Here is a 20,053-nt window from a genome sequence, read left to right on the forward strand (position 1 = left end):
TCATCCATACCAAAACGAGATGACTAATGTGATGTCATATAGTTTTTTTTTATACTTGTCCATTTTTTTCTTCCAAATAAAGTCATGTGTCTAGAGAGAGATGAAAAACTTTTATTTTTCTCTACTTTTATTTATTCTAGATGTGAAGTGAAGACACAATATAATAAAGTCGTTATCTAAAAATAAATTAAATAGTAATAACTCAATTGAAAAGTATATAAATTTTTAATTTTTAATCACTACAAGAAAATTCTTAAATAATTAATAAAAAAATAAATTAAATAGTAGTAACTCAATTGAAAAATATATAAATTTTTAATTCTTATAATCATTATAAGAAAATTCTTAAATAATTTTAATGATTAAAAATATGTTTAGAGATCAAGTTTTTAATTAAAAACCAATTATTTTGGTAGCAGAAACTTTAGTAACTATTATTAGTGATCAATTTAGATACTAATTTATAATAAAAACTATTATAGTTATTAATTAGAAACTAATTATAGTATTTTATTTATAATAGAAACTATTTTAGTTTCCAATAAATTTTAGTTTATAAATTGATATCTAAATTGATCACACTATAATGATTAATTATTTTTAGAAACTAAAACTTATCATTAATTAAGAATTTTTTTTTATAATGAATTAACCAAAAATATTTAATATAGACTTATTTAAAACATCCAAATTTATGTAGACTTGAAAATTAAGTCTATTCAATAAGTAGATTTTATTTCTAAGTAATTATTTTAAAACTTATTTAATAAACCTTTATTTTAATTTAAGACAAACTCCCAGTATTGCAGGAATCATTTTTCATAGTTGTTACTAGATATATTTAATATTAATTACTAATGCAAAGGTATAATCCATCAGTAAATTGGTTGAGCATAATTTTATTGGTTACAACTCACTACAAAAAAAAGTACATTTTAATAGGGGTTATTTTCCGGCGGTTTTCGTAACCCCAAATAATTCCAGCGATTAATAAGTAAAACCGCCCCTAACATTTATTTATTTATTTTTAAATAATTTTCCGGACTAATCAGTAAATATTTTCTATTAACCCTAGTTTCCTTCCCCCACACCGTTTCGTTTCCGCTTTTCGTCTCTGTGGTTTCATTTTCTTTCAATCATATCCCTTTTGGGCGCCGTTTGTTCATCTTCAAGGTATGGAGCTCTTTGGGCCTTGATCTCACTTTGGCAATCAAGGTAATTAAAATTGTAAACAAATCTGTTACTTTCTCCTCACTTTGTCTCACTTTCTCACCGATTAAAATTTTCAAATCCACCTCAGTTCAATAGGTAGGGTTTTCTACCATTTTCTACCGATTCGTCTTCGCTCATCTTCGTCTAGAGGTTTGTATCATTTAAAAAGCTTCGTAACTTTGATTTCTTCATTTCATTGACTAATTCATCTTTTCCACCATTTAAATTATTCTCTTCCACCAATCCTTCGAACCTAGGGTTCGTAGTTCGTTTCCCCTTCTCTCGCGGCTTCCTCTATTCGCCCACTCGATTTTCACCAGATTCATGGTTTCTCACCAATCTGCCATGACCTGGGGTCATCAGAGCCTAGGTTAGGCGCGTTCATTTGAGCTAAGTGTTTTTCTTAACTTTTCTGTTGTAAATTTGACTTTCAGAATTTTGTTGCATTGAGCTAAGTTTGTATTCATGGAGCTAATTCGATCTTTGTTCTTCTCCCTTTTTAATTTTAAAGGATTATAGGAACATAAATCTTTAATCAGAATGTAGCATGGATCTTGCTCTGAACTACTTTGTTTTATTTTATTTTTGCAATGTAAGAAGTTATTGGCTTTTCAATTTTTTTATCATAATTTTCTGGTCAGTTCTAATTTCTTAAATTGACGCACTTCAGATCCTAAGGCAATTGCGGCAGGAGACAACCTCTATGCGTGGAAGTCAAATGTTGATGCAGGTGTCTCTAATTATTTCATTCTTATGCAATTTTTCTTAAACTGTTTAGTAATAGAGTGGTTAATGTTGATTTTATGGTTGTGTATTATATCTTCACTATTCAAGCAGGATTTCTACTGCACATTTGGTTCTATGAAAGTGAGTAACATTATTGTACCATTTATTCATTATTTGTTTCTATAGATGTTGTACACAATTAATTTATTGTTCTGATGATGAACATGATTAACCTACATCTCGTAACTGTGAAATAAATCAAATTTAACAATTTTTGTTGAAGACTAAGGGGCTTCTTATGTAGGGGCACATAGTGGTCTTTGAATGTTAACTTTGTGCTACTAGTGTTTTGATATTCTGTCTGAGATCAAGCTTAAATTTGTGAAATTTGATGGGCCCAAATAAAGAATTGTGCTAGAAAGAATGTACATCAATCTCACTTGTTTTCTATCTTGTCTGTCATGTTTCACTTTGTAATTTCACTTGATTAGCAAGAAGTAAAGCGTTGGCAATGCTTTTAGGTGTCCTCTGATCAGGCACAGCTGTTTGCAATGCTTGTGCAGATTCTTGGAGAAGAACGATGTATTGAAGTTGGCGTTTATACAGTATGTCCTTCATTCTTTATACACCTTGCACTAGTTTTATTCATGTTACATAGTAGAGGACGTCACTTCTTAAAATTTTTAAGAAGTGGTAATGGCAGTGGGTTCTCCTCAGGTTACTTTTAAATGAACAAGCCCTCATTAAAAAAGTGGAGAATCATGATGTGCCCTTGTCTGATGCTATAAAGTTGTCCTCACCTAGTCCTGAGAAGGCTGCTAGTGCTTCTGAGAATGAGAATATTTTATTCAAATACTTCTCACTAGGTTATTGGTTAGACCTGATGCTGTACCCTTTTTTGCAGAATTGATTCATCTCTTTGGTAGGTCACTAGAGGATTCAATGTTGTTGCAAGCTAAATGGTTCCTTGGAGGCTAGGATGTCCTCTTTGGCCGGAAGGCCATTAGACAAAGGTTGCATAACATTGCTGTTAATAAAAAACTTTCTCTTAAGACCCAATTTTGGGAACCTTGGGGTTGGTGTAGGCCGACTACTGATTCATTGACTATAAAAGGGGATAACAAGAAGTTTGACAACACCTCTCTTGAAGGAGAAGTTGTTGAAGAGGGAACATATTTGAAAAGGTGCCAGTAGCAAGTGATTGAGAGGGCTCTTACCGAGTTGCTTCTTCCTTCCATAGATCAAAGCTCTGATGAAGCTCGCAATTCTTTTGCAACTGACTTGGTAAAACAATTGAGTTATATTGAGACACACATAATTGCTATTACAGGTGGAAGTAAACCATTGGGAAGTGCTCCTGCTGGAGTTGAAGGTCAGCCAAATAAAGTAAATAACCGCAAAAATTTGAGAACTGGAAGTGCTGCATTATCTAGACGACCAATAGTGGCAACAAATTCTTCTCCACCATCTCCTGCAGCCCTACGAGCTTCTATGTCATTACAATTGCAGTTGCTCCTGAGATTTCTTCCTACTCTTTGCACTGACAGGTAAGAAAGACTAGATATTGAAATGTCCAATTGGTTTTCATTACAGGATTCTTGTTGAACTTGTTAATGTGAAATAAATTCTATGGTTTTTTGTTCTTGAAATGGAGGAAACAATGGAGAAAATTGCAGCAATTTTCAGGTTCAAAAAATATGGTTCTCAATAAAATGTACTTTATTAATTAATTATATATTTATGACAACATTATCTCAACAAATTTAATAATATGCTAACACATTTTATATGTTTTTTTATTACTGAGTGGGCTTGTTCCTTTCCATCTAGGAATTCCCTAACAAGCATGAATAATGGAAAATTAATGTTCCTACTTTTTCTCGTATTGAATTTGAACCTCAAAATAAGTTTAAAATGTGTTTTGTTGCAGTAACTGGAAAATTGTGGCCAAAGTTGTATGAAATGAAGGTTAGTCCTATAACGACACCCATTGATGAAGGAACCATTGAGGAACTTTGTTTGCCAGATATCCACCACAAGGAGCTCAAACTCAATAGACAATATTTGCTAAGCCAAATTAAAAGGAAGACCTTAAGTTGCTTGAGGACTTTAAAATTGGCTTTGGAATAAATGTAAGATACAAGATATTTTGACATTAAATAAAATTGTATGTTAAATGTTTTTTTTTTCAATTTATTTTAAAATATTGGGTTTTGTCCTATATTAAATATATATTTATTTTATCTATGCATTTTATGAAAAGTAATGTAAAATATAATTTCAATAAAATTGTAGGTTGAGTTTATTATGTAACAAACCAAGTTTCACATTAAATTATAAGATAATCTTCATGTGATATTTGTTGGAGACTATGTTTTATGTGATTTTTATAAAGTGAAGAATGTAGGGAGAAAATTAGTATATATTTAATATTTTATTTTATTTTTAATAAAAGATTTTCATAAATCTCTTATTAGTTTGATTATTTAAACATTATTACTTTTTTATATTTCTAAAAATTGTTTTTTTTGTACATTTTTTTCTTACTTTTTGTACCTTTATTATATTATTCTGAAATTAGGAGTAAAAGTAAACTAAGGTATTGAAGAAAAGGAGAAGAGAGAAAAACCCAATTTGTATTATTAAATTGTGATGAAAACTAATACAAAAGAGAATAAGAGATACACTATATGTAGATAACTAAAGAATGATAAAACGCAATAGAGAATATTTTATATATAATATTTAATAAAATTAATTTTATCATAATTTCATTTATTACAATAAAAAATTAAAAAAAAAATTGTATACATTTCCGGCGGTTTTGGAAAAAACCCCGGTTAGTTCCAGGGGTTTTGAAAAACCGTAATTATTTCTGGCGGTTTTGAGAAACCTTGGCTATTTCCGGCGGTTTGGACGAAAATCTCGACTAGTTCCGGCGGTTTTGAAAAACCCTTGCTAATATCGGAGGTTTTTAAAGATCGCCGATAATTTTTTAGCGACGTAGCTTTTTCCTGCGATTTTTTCAACCGCGGGTAAAGCATTTTTTGGGGGTTAAAACATCCGGAAATGAAAAAAAAAAAACCCCGAAAAAATTATAAATTTTTGTAGTGACTATCGGTAAATAATGACTTTAAAGTATAAAGTTAACCATTGTTAGATCTTGACAAGCTTAACTTCACACAGTCTATGGTGTGCATTTTAAATAATATACTTTATCGAAAGATTGAATTAATTTATTTTACATGGATTAATAAGAAGTTGCACTACACTACTACAGAAAGCATCTTATTTAAAAAACATTTACACCTATTATTCAAATAACAGGAACAATAAAAGTTCAGCAGTAGAATTGTAGATATCAAAACATGTTTATCATTGATTAAAGAACTACAAATATAAAATTTCACCTGCTTCCCCTTTTTCTAATTTTTCACCACTGCAATACGAATTCTCAACCTCTTTTTCCCCGCAGATGAATTCTTTCAAAATTATTTAGATAGAACTGGCGGTTTGATTCTCTAAACTCATTTCATCAGGAAATAAAGTAGGTTTTGGAGGTATTTCTAAATCTTCAATGTCTCCTTCAAGCATTTTCACTACTCTATTCATTGATGGACGATCCTTTGGTCTTAACTGTATACACCAAAGTGCAATTATGATCATTTTCTTTACTATTAGCTTTTCCTCTTCCATCAAATCCTTTATATCTATATCTTCCTCATCTCTAATATGATCATATATCCAAAGGGGAAAATAAAGTTGACTTGAATATTCTGCATTGGGATTTAGATTTTTCCTCTTGCTTGCCATCTCCATCAACATCATTCCGAAACTATAAACATCAGCTTTGTGAGATATTCCCCCAATATTATTGTAAAACAATTCTGGAGCCATATATCCAATGGTTCCTCTTGCTGCTGTCATTGTGATGAAGCTATTATCTATTGGATATAACTTTGCTAATCCAAAGTCAGAAATCTTTGGGATGAAGTTTTCATCCAATAGGATGTTATGGGGTTTGATATCAAAATGCAAAATCTGCATCTCACACCCATGATGGAGATAAGCAATTCCACGAGCTACTCCAATCGATATCTTATATATTTTTTCATAGCTAAATTCTATATTTCCATTTCTTGAAAATATAAATTTATCTAGAGATCCATTGGGCATGAATTCATAAACAAGAGTCCGCTTTGAACCACTGACACAAAATCCAATTAATTGTACCACGTTTTGATGATGTATTCTTCCAATAGTTGCAACTTCATTGATAAAATCTTGTCCATTTCCTTTAGATTTGCCTAACATTTTGACTGCCACGGAAGGTCCGCTTCGCAACTTTGCCTTAAACACAGAGCCAAATCCTCCTTCACCTAACTTCTGTTTGAAACTTCCTGTCATCTTCTTAATTTCCTTATATGAGTATCTGATAGGTGCTAAGTGATTTTGTTCAAGATAATTTTCAATATTTTCATATATTGATGCATGTCTTTTCCTCCATTTACATATTAAAATCACAATTAAGAATGGCAATCCAAACAAAATTTTGTTAACCGCCAATTGCAGAATGACAAAACCTGCAAGGATTTCTTTTGTTGAGTAATTACACTAATGTAATACAGTAAAGTATTTATTTAAAGTAAATTTTCAATAATAAAATCTAAACTTTACATATCCATTTACTTTGTAACATTAGAAAAAAAAAAGAGAGAGTAAGTCTAATGACTAGCGTGAAGAACTATCAATAAATTCCCTATTTGACACTGTTATCTATAAATAAATTTGTCAAAAAAAAAAATCTTTTAAAGTAATTTATTTAGCTTCCATAAACGTCTTTGATGCAATTTTTGTTCCTCTAACCCTTAGAACGTATTTCCATACCTTAAATTTGCAAATAATAATACTTTTATCTTAGGAAAATAACATTTAATAATACCAAGATACCACATTACAAATGGAGAAAAATTCATTCATAAATATTCATTGGTTATATAACATTTATAGAGGAAAAAGTCTTCTTGTTAAACATAATTTATCAATAATTTTTATAAATATATTTTAAGATTTTAATTAACTTTGTTGATAATGGATTTATTAGCAAAATTTATCGGCCATTTAAATTATTTATTATTGATAAATATTTTTATCGTTAAATTTTAATGATAAAATAGATATTATAATTTTCACTTTAATTCTGTAATAAAATTCATTGATAAAATAATATTTATAACAAGTTTTATTGATAAACAAAATTTATTTACAGATTTTTTAAATTAGGAATATGAAAAAAAGTAGAACTTACACCATTAAGTAGACGTACGTACTCACAATTGTATTTCATTTCTTTTCGTGTCTCAATGGGTTTATCTACAACTATTAAAGTGTTAATGGTTGTCACTCCTTTTAAAGCTCTTTTAAAAGCATATTTGTCCTCATAATGATAATTGTATGCACTTTCACTTGACCCAAACATTCTTGTTTCGTAAGATAAACTTGTTTGATTATGGAATCACTTGTTCGATCAACATTTACACCCATTTGCTATCTTCCATTATCAACTTGCCACCATCTTCCATCTTATTGTTTCCTGATCTCACCTATGCATTCAATTGATCCTAAACTTTCCTCTTTCACATTGTAGTCCTAAGACTTAATATATTATTTTTGGTCTCAATTTTTGTTAACTTTATCCGAAAGGGTCCTCATTCTTTTCGAATGTTCAATGTAGTCCTTTATATCGTAATTTATGTTCAATTTTATCCTTTTGGCTAACAATGTTTAAATCGTTAATGGCTAAATGTCCAGTTGAGCAATCAGTGTCACATCACCCTTGACATGTCATCATCATCTCCTACCTCCAGAAACCCTAATTTCCCCCTACATAGAAACCCTATAGCCACCACCTAACCTTAATTGCCGCCATCACGCTTACAGTCAGCCACCATCTTTATACCTCCATCATCAAACATTTTGAAACCCTAACCAAATGGTTGTGCCGTTGTTCTAAACACTCCGCTACAAACATCGCGAAACTGAATAGCGAGTTCCTCGCGCCTTTGAGCAACGTTGTCGTGAAGCTTCTTCATTCTCCACCCGCCACCATCAACCTGAAACATAGAAGATGAAAACCAAAAGAGCCAAAAATCTCCTTCAAACCAGAAGCGTGATTCGTGCCGCAACGGTGAAGAGCCACCAACATCATCACCAACCTCTCGCGAGCAAAACCCAAATCGCAGAAACGCAAAGCCAAATAACGCAATCATCTTCAACCGTCCCACCAGCGCCTCTCCGCAAGCTTCTCCTCCGCACCTTCTTCATCCACGTAAAGGAGAAAAACCTAGAAGCAAACTAACTATAACGAAGTTTACCATATCCATCGTGAAGGAGAAACCCTATTCTCGCATGACGGCACTAGAGCAAGTTTTTCCCCAATCTGGAGATGCAAATCTGAAACCCTAACTTTTAGGTGAAGAAAGGGGTTGCCATATGTCAAGCCCTCATTGGCGCGACCATCCTTAGTCAACTCTGGTCCTAGCCACGTCAGCCAATAACTGCCATGTAATTCACTGATTGATGATGTGTCGTTAACGACTTAAATAATGTCTTTTCTAAAATTGGGACCCTTTAAAATAAAGTTGACAAAAATTGGGACCAACAATGGTATTAAGCCTTTTCTAAATTAATGCCTTCTTATATGATTATAGATTCAAAGAGGAAAGTAAAGTTGACTTGATTGTGCTACTTAAGGATTTAGATTCTTCCTCTTGCTTGCCACCATCAACAACATTATGAAACTATAAACATCAGTTTTACCAATATTATTGTAGAACAATTCTGGAGGCATATAATGGTTCCACTTGTTGCCATAGATGTTATTATTTATTCGATATAACTTTTCTAATCCAAAGTTAGAAACCTTTGGAATAAAATTTTCATTGAGTAAGATGTTATGGGGTTTTATATGAAAATGCAAAATTTACATCTCACACCCATGATGGAGATAAGCAATCCCACGAGTCACTTTAACTAATATATTATATATTTTTATCAAGAGATCCATTCATAAACAATAATCTCACTCTTTATTGCTTATAGGGTTTTTGAGGAGAATATGATGTTTCGTGGTAAAAGCTTCGATTGTATTAGTATTTTTGTGGATCAAGTGTATGTGTTATATATTTTCATAGATTATCATTTTGTCATTTGAAATTGTTATCTGTGCTTTTTTTATGGTTGTTCTATTTTGTTTTTCAGAAAAGCATAAAAATAAAAATTTATGTCAAGTGTTAAGGGTCTCATATAAATTTACGTAAAAAAAAAAGTCACATACTTAATAAACTTTTATTGTATTAGTGACAATATGATAAGGTAAGTGTGAGTCTAACTATGTTATCTCTGTCTTGTAAGAAAAATGTATACCCATTTTCGTCTCACTTTTATTAATTAGGTATAAAATTTGTATCTTATCTTCAACCCATAAAATAATAATATATTTGTAACCATTTCTCATAATATTTTAAATATTAATTAATTATTTTTCTTAAAAAAATCACAATAAAGAATACATATTTATTATTTAAAATTTCATGACAACTACAATATTTATTATTTTTTAAATAATAATTAAATAGCAATAATCATATTTTAAAACATAGTTAAATAACAATTATATATATATATATATATATATGAAATTTCATGATAACTAATATTTAATATTTTTTAAATGTTAAGAGTGAAAGCATCTCAAGAATTTGAGTGAATTCAATAGATTTATAACCAGTTGAATCATTGAATGAGAGAATGAAAATTAAGAACTCTTCAAATGAAATGAAATTAAAATTAAATAAAATAAAAGGAAAGATACATTTTTTAGTTTATCTTATAAACCAGGGATTCACACAATTTAGTTCTATAAAGTGGAGGTTTTGCGTTTTTAAAAATGTAATTCATATGAAGAAAATCAAAAGAAAAAAAAAATGTGTAATTGAAGTTACAAATAAAAGATAAAGTATCCTAAAAAATTTAGTGATTTTAATAGACATCGAATAGGTCTTGCAAGAGAATGCTAAACAATGTAATAGTAAAAGAAGAGTTTTTTTTTTAGGGAAATGTAACAAATGATTAAAGAAAATAATATAAATAATTTTTTTAATTACCTAATACATTAAAAATGTTTTATTAATTTAAAACATAGACAACTTTGATCATTGATGTATATACATGCCTCTCTCCATTAAATTTTAAAATATTAAATATTATTACTCATACTTTTATTCATTCTACTACAATATAAATAATCTAAACAAATTTAGATAAAAACACATTTATTTATTTTGATCCCTAATCAATTCAGAACAAATATTAAGAAAAATATACATACAGCAACAATATAACTATCATCATATATTACTTTCAACCAGAGATCAAAACACAACCATCATTATTGAAAGAGGTGAAAATTTTCAAAAGTAAAAGAAAATAAAAATTAAACCGGTTTAATCATAAACGGTAGTCGAAAGGGGTTCGAAATTTTTTGAAAAATATATACAGACGATTTTATGTTTAACCATGGCCAAATGTTCTATTATTTTAATAGCATTTCTATTAATGATAATTTTAAAACTACTGTTAAAAAGTCCATTTTAATCATTGTTAAAAGCTCTACTCCTCTTGTAATTAAAGTATTGAGAAATTAAGATGATAAGATCTTACCAGCTAACAACGCTAACCAGTATAATAATACCGTGAACAACCCTGAAATGAAAGAAAACATCAACATTTTAGGATTCTGATTATCTGAACAGTTATTGATAAAAAAACCGTTTTCATATGAAAAGGTAATAGCGGTGAACAAGTTTAACAACTTTTTATTTATTTTAAAATAATAAATGTTAATTTAATGCAGAAGTTCTTATAAATGCATGTAAAATATAAAAGATAAAAAAATATTATATTTCTTTCTAAAAGTTGGTTGAATTATTAACATAAATCATTCAAACTTTGTTTCAAAAAATTCTCAAAAAGTGGATGAAATATGATTTTCCTACTAATTTGAATATGTATAATTATGTAAAATGTTAATTGAAGCCAATCTAAAGAAATAAAAAACATAAATGATTTAATTTAACATGAAAAGTAGACAAAATTAGAATAATCGTACAAAGATTGTTATTATAGAAAGTGAAGTGAATGGGTAAAGCAATTGAATACAATAATGTGGCAAGTTAAAGGGATCAAACATATTTTAAATATTTCAAGAGATGTTCACAAAAAATTCACATCGGTAGAAATTACTAATTGTGTACCTCCTATATAAAAACGAGTATCAAATAAAGATATAAAAAATATAAACAAAAAATTATGCTTTAACTAAATAAAATATGAATTTAATTTAACATGAAAAGTAGAGAAAGTTAATATATAACGCACCTAATGGACAAAGAAGCTTCTGGCGTGAAGAGTCGAAATAGCAAAACTTTTCAATACAATGATTCTGACAGGCGACTTTAACCCAAGAGATCTCAAATCCATAGGCGAGAGCCCTGTGCATGGCAGCGTAGGAATGGTTATTGAAAGTCCTGAACGATGTGGGAGCAACAAGCTTCACGTCACACCCAACTTCTAAGTCCTCAGCTTTTAGGTCACCAACAACAGCATATGCATAGCCTTTTGAGTCCCACTTCACGCACTCACCACTCTCCACATACTTCTCATTTTCTCTCACTGAATGGTTACAGTTCAAAAACACTATATGCTCGAAACTCAGAGATGCCCAATTACGATGCGGATCTAGACGGGCTTGGTATTGATGCGTGGAGTAAGTGTAAGTATGAGAGTAAGTATCAGAGAAATTGGAGCGAGAGAGAGAACGTAGAGGAAGGGAGGAGCAGTTATGGAGTTGGAGTGCAGGATCAACCACTCTCACTGTGTAGTTGTTGTAGTTGATTGCCTGCACATGATACTGTGCAGAGTTCAGATACAACACCGTAACATTATTCTCACAACCAAGCTCATAACTTTGGTCACCACAATTGTCTGGGTCACCTTGTAATCGAAATGGATAAGTGATGTTGGGGATGTTGCCACAGGAAGAAGGGGGACAAAGGTGTTGTTTGGTAGCAGAAATATGGTGGAATAGAATAAGTAGCAGTACCACCAACGATGTTGTCTCTCTCCACATGTTGTCCAAACTGTTTCTCATTGAATTGGAGGGCAACCAATTCCAAGTTATATATTGATATTTAAAACAACACAGACTCAATATATAATCCTAAAGGACCACATTTTTCCTTTCGCACAATAGTTTGAAGACTTATGATTCAAACGTAGACTTTGACTGAGAAACCACATTTCTATCTGGTTTCTACTGATTTTAATGAATACAAAATTTTAAAAATTCGTGAACTGCACGAATTCTGATTTAGCTATTTAATCATGTAATTTTTTTTAATGCAGTTCTTCGAATTTCTAAAATCATCATAAATTGTTCTAACTTGAAGGTTTTATTTACATGCTGTCTAAAATAATTTTTAGGGAATTAGTTTGGGAGCCAAATTCAACAAATAGTCCACGAATTATTTAAATGAGGAAAAAACCCTAAATATATTACAATAAATAATGGTAAAGTTGTCAAAATAAAATTTTATATTCCTGATCCAAAAGCAGTGTTTATATAATGCATTTGATTTTTTTTCTACTTCAAATATTTGCAAATTATTGAAGGGCTGTAGACTTGTGACCAAAATGATATTATCCGTGTTGATAAGCTTTATAGAGCCACAAATTCTAATAGAGTTTAACATGTTTCTCTTACATAATCACTTTATATATATATATATATATATATATATATATATATATATGCAAATACATAATTGACGCAGTCAAATGACAATGTGTACATATAACTAATTAATAGTTATTGATTAGTAAGTGATAGTACGGGGAAGAGACGTGCTTATTATTCTATCTATCTCTGAATTAAAATTCCATATCATCTTCATATATTAATTAAATATGAATATTTTTATTTCATTTTCATTCTTTTCTCATCACCGAGTATATATATATATATATATATATATATATATATATATATATATATATATATATATTACAATTTTAATACAATTAATTAATTTTAAAAAATATAAAAATAATATAATATTATCAAATATTAAAAAAAGACATTTAATGTTAAATTTTTATAAAGCAATGATTATTGTATGGAAGCAATTCCACAAACGCTACCCAAAATTCCACCACTCTGTTGAATTTGTGGAATTGAAAAACTCATAATGGAAAGTGTGTTTGGAAGAAATTGACACGAAAAAAGTGTTCTTTCTGTTCCTTGGTAGCACAAATTTGATGGAACAGAAGGAGCAGTACCACCAACAATGCTTCCTCTCTCCACATGATGTCCAAATAGTTTCTCGTTGAATTGAAGTGCAAAAATCAAAGTTAGGTAATGATATTTAAAACAACACAGACTGTATATACAGAGATGGAGAGGACCACATTTTTTCTTTTAGACAATTATCTGATGACTTGTGATACGTTTACTTTGATTGAGAAACCGCGTTTTTATCTCGTCTCCACCACTGATTTTAATAAATACGAAATTTTAATACTTGTCAAGTGCTTCAACTCAATTAGTATTTAGTCATGTAATTTTGTTAATACATTGGATATAAGAAGTGAGACAAACTTTACCTTACAACTTTCTGACTATAAATTACGCTTGGACATTATCTAATACGTCTTTTCTAATCAAGTTTGTTAGAATCCAAGAAGTTTTCTAACAAATAAAAAATTTTCTCAGTCACATGCTTCTATATGTAGATTCAAAATTCACACCTCAATCATATTTTAATGCTTAATCAAATCATACTTCAATTTATGATAAAAATAAGATATCAAAGCACAACTGTGTATGATTTTTCAAATGTAGAATGTTTTCGTTATTGTTTTTATTTTCTTTCTTATAAAATAAAGAGAATACATCTTTTAAGGTATCTAATATTACCTATCCTACAATTGAGGAGTTATAAGGTGACTTAATAATAAAGTTGGAAGAACGGATGTGATAGATTGTAGATTTAACTGTTTCTACTAACATTTGATAATTATAAAATTGATTTGGCAAGTTTAGAAAAGAGAAGATGAAAAGGTTATGAATTCAATTATAACCAAATAATCCTTATCTATTAGTTATATCAATACAGAAAATCATATAAAGATGATCTATAAATAAAATGTATCAACTTTTGCTAGGTGCTAAATAGTACATGTTTTCTCGTGACATTACCACTTATGAAGACATATAATTCTTATAAAGGAATTTCACTTATATTTAATTGAATTAGAAGTGTTTTATATAATTTAAATAAAAACAAAGAATTGATAATGAGAAACTTAGAAGTTAAGTTTTTTTTTTTGTTGCAATTAAGGATTAGAAAAAGTTAAAAGAATTTTAAAGTTACTTAGGGTTAAGTAATGATATTTAACTACCTTGGATATTTTAGAAACTTTCAGAAAAAAGAAAATTCTTTCAGATATAGTTTACAATATTTAAGAGATATTTTTTAAAATATCTTTAGAAGAAGTATTTAATTCTAACAAATTTTAAAATGAGAAAGAGTTGTCTTTTAAAGAAAATATTATCTTCTGAATTTTTCTTTTCTTTCACTGTCTTAATCATAATTTTTTGTTATCAAGTGTGCTTTTAAAAAAACACTAAAAAAATCCATTTAAGCAAAATGTAGAGGAAAACTGAAAAACAAATTAGTGACTCAAAATAACAAGAAAATAGAAAATCACTATCAGACCAGAAATTGAAATGCTAAAATCAGTATATAACCTACTTTACTGTTAAAACATCAAAAGGAAACTATAAAAACTATGTAAACAGACTTAAAAAGATCAAAGAACAACTAAAACTAGTACTAATTACTAAAAATAGGACAGAAATAAAAAAATGCACAAGTCAACAGAAAAACTAGACTATCATTAGCAAAGAATTAACACACCAATAAATGTGAACCGGGTCTGTAAATAAAATCAACTTCTATAACCTATAAAATGCAAAGTACTTACCACAACAAATAGACTGAAGAACGTATTTTTTTTTATAAAAATAGATAAATTTGTCTCATATATTACGATAATAGGTATATTTTATACTATTATAAAAATAGGTAAATTGTACAGTTTCCAGACGATTTTATGTGATGATGTTGTATAACTCCAAGATGATTTCAGCTCTGTCTTATCTAAAGTTAAAATCGTCGTACCTGCAACTTCAATAATTTTTAACGCGATATAATTAATTATAAAAAATAGTAATCGATTTCGTAGAATTGAAATCATTGTGAGAAATAGTTCCAAATATAATTACATTCTGGTTATTTTGAAACGTTATAACAAACATTAAAAAAATTATTATTTTAAAAAAGAACGACTCGTTGCTTGATTGTTTCAAAACATAATTATTATCTTATGCTTGATTGTTTTAAAAAATAATTATTTGGTGCTTGATTATTTTAAAAATTAACGATTTGGTGCTATCTCTTTATAAATTATTGAAAGAAATATCTTTTTATAAAATTAACACGTTGGTTCCACTTATCTATAATGGTAATAACACTATCATAATAATATGATTCTTTGACTCTATATGGATGTGGTATAATTGCTATAAAAATTCTAAATCTTTTTCTTCTATGATGGGCCTAGGTGGAATCTTGAAGATTAGTATAATAGCATAAGCTCCATTGAGAGTGGATTTCCATATGTTAGTATCATTTACTTTGTCAGACTAGGTAAATTTAAAAATTGATATATAGATTGAAAAATCAACTATACAGATAAAGGTCGAAGAATAGGTTTAGAAGGTACTAATTGTCAAATTTAATTAAATTAAAAAATATATTTGAGAAGAGTAAATAGATTAGATATAAAAATGAAGAAATAATTGAAAAAATAAATGCTAAAAAATTAGGAAAGTTTTAAACTAATAAAGCTAACAAAATACTTTTTATTTGGTGTCTTTGTTATTTTTTTATTCTTCTTTCTCATACAACACATCGAGTTGAATAATATATTATAGGATATCTTGAATAATATATCAAGTTGTGACTTCTAAATAGCTCATAAATCTAGGAGCATTTTGGGTCTAATGCTTTGTAAAAATAAGTATCTATATCAACACGTGTGCTCTCCTTGGCAACTTATTCCACAATCAATTAAGGCAATTGGATGAAATATCTTATAGTTTGTTTGCTTTTTCCACGATCAAATCTGAAATTCGTCATAATCTTTAAGAAATAACAATGTCGTTAATGAATTTCAACAAATAAATATATTATAATAATAAAAGTAACAATAATTTATTAAACAAGTTTTTTTTCCCATATCCTTTTAATATAATCATTTCAAATAATATGTCATCCACTTCATTATCCACTTTGACAACAATTGTTCGTGTTGAGAAACAATACATCTCACAAAAATCAAAAATTTATTCCTTACACTCAATGTTATTTAGATTCACCAAAACAAACTCTAAATCATTTTTTTCACACTCATTTTACCATTAACTCATTTACACTTGAACACTAGCTGTCTAAATGTCATATAATCAATTTCCCAAATCTCATATATGACTTTGTAATAAATCTTGGATTTTGTGATTGAATTTTTGTTAGCAAAGTGAAGAAATTTAGCTTGAATGGTAATTTCTTTATTTTGTACTCAACTTTTGTTATCTTCTTTCTTTGTATAAAACTAATAGTTATTAATATTACACCAACCGAATGTAATGACATTGTTATTAGACCAAGTGGCTAGCCTCAAAAGTGTTTATGAAGCATTAACTCGCTATACATCTTTTTTCTTAAACCAAACTAAGAAACTCTGTTTACGCTCATTCAATACCATTTTTATTCAAAGTTATGCTATCTTGATTTGACTTATGCTTTGCAATATGTACATGCAATACTTCATCTGTATTATTTAATAGGTTTAATTGCTTTCTTAGTCCTCAGTTTGGTTGAATTGTGTCAAATTCATCCTCATTTTTAAAAAAGTTTCATTTTCGTCCTCACGTGGTGTAAAAGTGTCAATTGAATCTAAACATAGGAAAAATTTGTGTCAATGTAGTCATCTCCGTTAAAAATACAGACTAAAAACCTTCAATTTTTAAAAACCTCACGAGGCACAATTTGTGCTTATCATTTTTAAAAACCTTCAATTTCCTCGTGAGGTTTTTAAAAATTGAAGGTTTTTAGTCTGTATTTAACGGAGATGACTACATTGACACAAATTTTTCCTATGTTTGGATTCAATTGACACTTTTACACCACGTGAGGACGAAAATGAAACTTTTTTAAAAATGAGGATGAATTTGACACAATTCAACCAAACTGAGGACTAAGGAAGCAATTAAACCTATTTAATATGCTTTCTCCATATCTTTTTAAATAACATTTGTAATCTAAACATTTTGAGTATCTTTACCTTCGTACCTTCCATCATATCGAGAAATAGGAATTCCTATTGGTTTAGTATTTGACATGTACTTTGAAAAAAAAAACTCAATGCTTGCTTTTGCAATGTATCTTTTCAAAATAGAAGTTTTCGGACGGTACTAACTTTTTATAATGTATCTTTGAACAAGATACAATTGGATTTATCTCTTCAAATGAAGTATCAAATTCACCATGATATTAAAATGAAGGTGAAAAATACATTTCTAATAGGCACTACCAGGAATTACAGTTTCGATCGACGATCACACGATTTTGATAGTCTTGACTAGACGACCACCATGCCATCAACGATGGCTTCATTGGAGCTCATACGCGCTCTTAACTCCTTTTCAAATTGTTGATTTGCTCCTTTTTTTCGTCATGGGTGATGGACGTCTCGTCTCCCTTTAAGCAACGATTTAGAGCGTCGAGGTCACTATTTTTTCTTTATGGTTCATCGTGCGTGGTCGCATGTTCCGTCTCCTCTTAGGCAGCTATTAAAAAAATCGAGTTTGCTCTTTTTTTTCCTGTTTTAGGTGCCTTGATTGGAGAATCTTGGATTTTTAAGGTTTCTCTCTTTTGTCATCCATGGCTTCTTTAGCTGTTGTTTCTTCTAACCTCTCTTTTATCACCATTACGTTTGACTCGTTCATATATGGTTTTTTCTCCCATGAGAAAGATTGTTTTTGTTAGTTTATTTATAGTCGTGGTGTGGCTCTTCAACAATGACCTCTTTATCCACGAAATGTCAATAATGCATTCCTCAACGACGATTTGCAAGAGGTTTATATGGAGCAACCTCCCAAATTTGTTGCTTAGGATGAGTCTTCTGGGTTGATATTTTGTCTTTTATGTTATCTTAACAAATCATTAGTAATTTAGTGTCATTCGAGTGCAGAAGCATATATTTTCATTAAGTTTTTATGGATTATATGAGTAACAAGCTTGGTACATACAATTTGTATACACTAGTTTGAGGGGGGTGTTAGATATATTATCTTGATTTTATACTTATCATTTATCTTTAATTAATTTGTCATTATTTCTTATTTGTATTTTCGGCTTAGTCCATATTTCTTCTAATATAAATAAAAGATTCTATGTGTATATTCAACATAAGGAAGATGAATTTTATACATAATTTTCACTATATTCAACAACACTAAAAAGCAATATGTTGTGAATAGTCACAAGTAAAAATTTGTTGTATCAATAAATGAAAACTACAAGACTTCAAACCAATTAACTTTATATGTTACAAGGACACAAGTCTTTTAACATTAGACTTCACACTAAGTAAACACTTATAAAACTTTTTTTTTTCTTTTTCAGATAGAGCATGACAAGTTGAGAACAAGTATGCACCTTTTTCATTTCAAGATATTGATTCAACTTCATTTCCCTAACTTCAATTAAATGTTTTTTTAATCCACAATTAGGTGGCTATGGGGAAGGAACTTTTTATAATTGTTGTTGTGCAAGGTCTTTTGCTCGTCCTACAATTGCATATAACTAATGTTTTACATATATGACCTACATAATGACCCTTGATATTATAATTGCTAAAGTTACATATGTTAGCAGTCGTTTATGGTATAAAGTAACATTGCATACAACCTAAAATTATCTTCACAACATGCATCAAACACATTCACTTTTTGTTTCTTGCAACATGTTTAAATTGTAAATCAAGGGACTCATGATACATATATGTCCTTTCCTGGTTATTGCGGACTTGAAATCATCATACAAACGTAACACATTTTCTGTCTATGTATAACCATGGAGAAAAATTCTAAATGACCAACAAAATTATCATGAACTATGTTTAATACTTTAATTCTGATAAAAATTCTTCCCATCTTTAATTAATGCCCTATTTTTTTTTTTCATTAATCTTTTCCAAATTTTGAAAATATATTCTATGAATCATCTTCTATGGTGGAGAATTAGCTAAATTTCAAAGAAGTTCATAAAATTTTCTACCATATCCATGTCATGTCAAGTTTTTTACATCTCTTTATGATAAGCAATCTTTTAAACTTAGGTATTATTGCTAAGAATCGTATCATCTTAGCAGGGAAACCTTCTATTTCTTCTTGATTTCTGTTATCATCATGTTTTTTTTATACATATTAGACTTCTAAGTAGTATAAACAAGAGCTCATACAAATTGTTCTTCCACCTTTAAATGATTGTCCATGTTTTTGTCAATATTTTCTATTTGCGACATAGTTGGGGTGCCTAATGTTTTAACATGACATGTCTATATTGTGTAATTTTTCGTAACAAAAAAATATCATGTATATTTCGATCTTCCTAGCACATCTAATTTAGAAAATGAACACATGTAAAACAATGTCTTTTTTTTAATTGGCGGTGAAACCCTATCCATTCTGAAAAACATTTTTCATAATTTGTACAAATTAAATCTATTATTCTAAATTTGATAAATTTGAATAACATTTTGTATTGAACTCCAAAATGAAAATAACAACAAACAATATACCATAATCAAGTATGCAACTAAATAACAAAACAAAATAATTTGACCAAAATTCCACCAAATTTTAGGTTAA

General features: G+C 29.2%; 2 protein-coding genes across 2 annotated transcripts; one reads left to right on the forward strand and one right to left on the reverse strand.

Annotated features, from left to right (window-relative positions):
- Nucleotides 1-1,063: 1,063 nt before the first annotated feature.
- LOC124829706 (mediator of RNA polymerase II transcription subunit 12-like) lies at nucleotides 1,064-4,130 on the forward strand. The gene is made up of 7 exons (XM_088100215.1): nucleotides 1,064-1,215; nucleotides 1,301-1,362; nucleotides 1,470-1,582; nucleotides 1,883-1,942; nucleotides 2,047-2,079; nucleotides 3,269-3,485; nucleotides 3,869-4,130. Exons 3-7 carry the CDS (start codon nucleotides 1,537-1,539, stop codon nucleotides 3,897-3,899), a joined length of 387 nt encoding a protein of 128 aa, XP_087956341.1. The 5' UTR covers nucleotides 1,064-1,215; nucleotides 1,301-1,362; nucleotides 1,470-1,536; the 3' UTR covers nucleotides 3,900-4,130.
- A 1,167-nt stretch (nucleotides 4,131-5,297) lies between these two features.
- LOC124829708 (rust resistance kinase Lr10-like) lies at nucleotides 5,298-12,158 on the reverse strand. Its single transcript, XM_088100223.1, has 3 exons — nucleotides 11,377-12,158; nucleotides 10,660-10,701; nucleotides 5,298-6,521 (listed from the first exon to the last, which is right to left on the reverse strand). The coding sequence occupies exons 1-3, from the start codon at nucleotides 12,146-12,148 to the stop codon at nucleotides 5,434-5,436; spliced, it is 1,902 nt and encodes a 633-aa protein (XP_087956349.1). The 5' UTR covers nucleotides 12,149-12,158; the 3' UTR covers nucleotides 5,298-5,433.
- Nucleotides 12,159-20,053: the final 7,895 nt, after the last annotated feature.

This window comes from Vigna umbellata, chromosome 1, assembly GCF_029865625.1.
Source record: "Vigna umbellata cultivar VRB3 chromosome 1, Vumbellata_1.0, whole genome shotgun sequence".
NCBI lineage: Eukaryota > Viridiplantae > Streptophyta > Magnoliopsida > Fabales > Fabaceae > Vigna > Vigna umbellata.

Excerpts from the sequence above, each read along its gene's own strand:
- LOC124829706 (XM_088100215.1), top strand. The coding sequence starts at position 1,537 with ATGGTTTCTCACCAATCTGCCATGACCTGGGGTCATCAGAGCCTAG. Across the intron at positions 1,943-2,046 it reads GAAGTCAAATGTTGATGCAG|CAGGATTTCTACTGCACATT; the intron begins GTGTCTCTAATT and ends TCACTATTCAAG. Across the intron at positions 2,080-3,268 it reads GCACATTTGGTTCTATGAAA|GTGGAAGTAAACCATTGGGA; the intron begins GTGAGTAACATT and ends TTGCTATTACAG.
- LOC124829708 (XM_088100223.1), bottom strand. The coding sequence starts at position 12,148 with ATGAGAAACAGTTTGGACAACATGTGGAGAGAGACAACATCGTTGGTG. Across the intron at positions 10,702-11,376 it reads GAAGCTTCTTTGTCCATTAG|GGTTGTTCACGGTATTATTA; the intron begins GTGCGTTATATA and ends CTTTCATTTCAG. Across the intron at positions 6,522-10,659 it reads CTGGTTAGCGTTGTTAGCTG|GTTTTGTCATTCTGCAATTG; the intron begins GTAAGATCTTAT and ends AAATCCTTGCAG.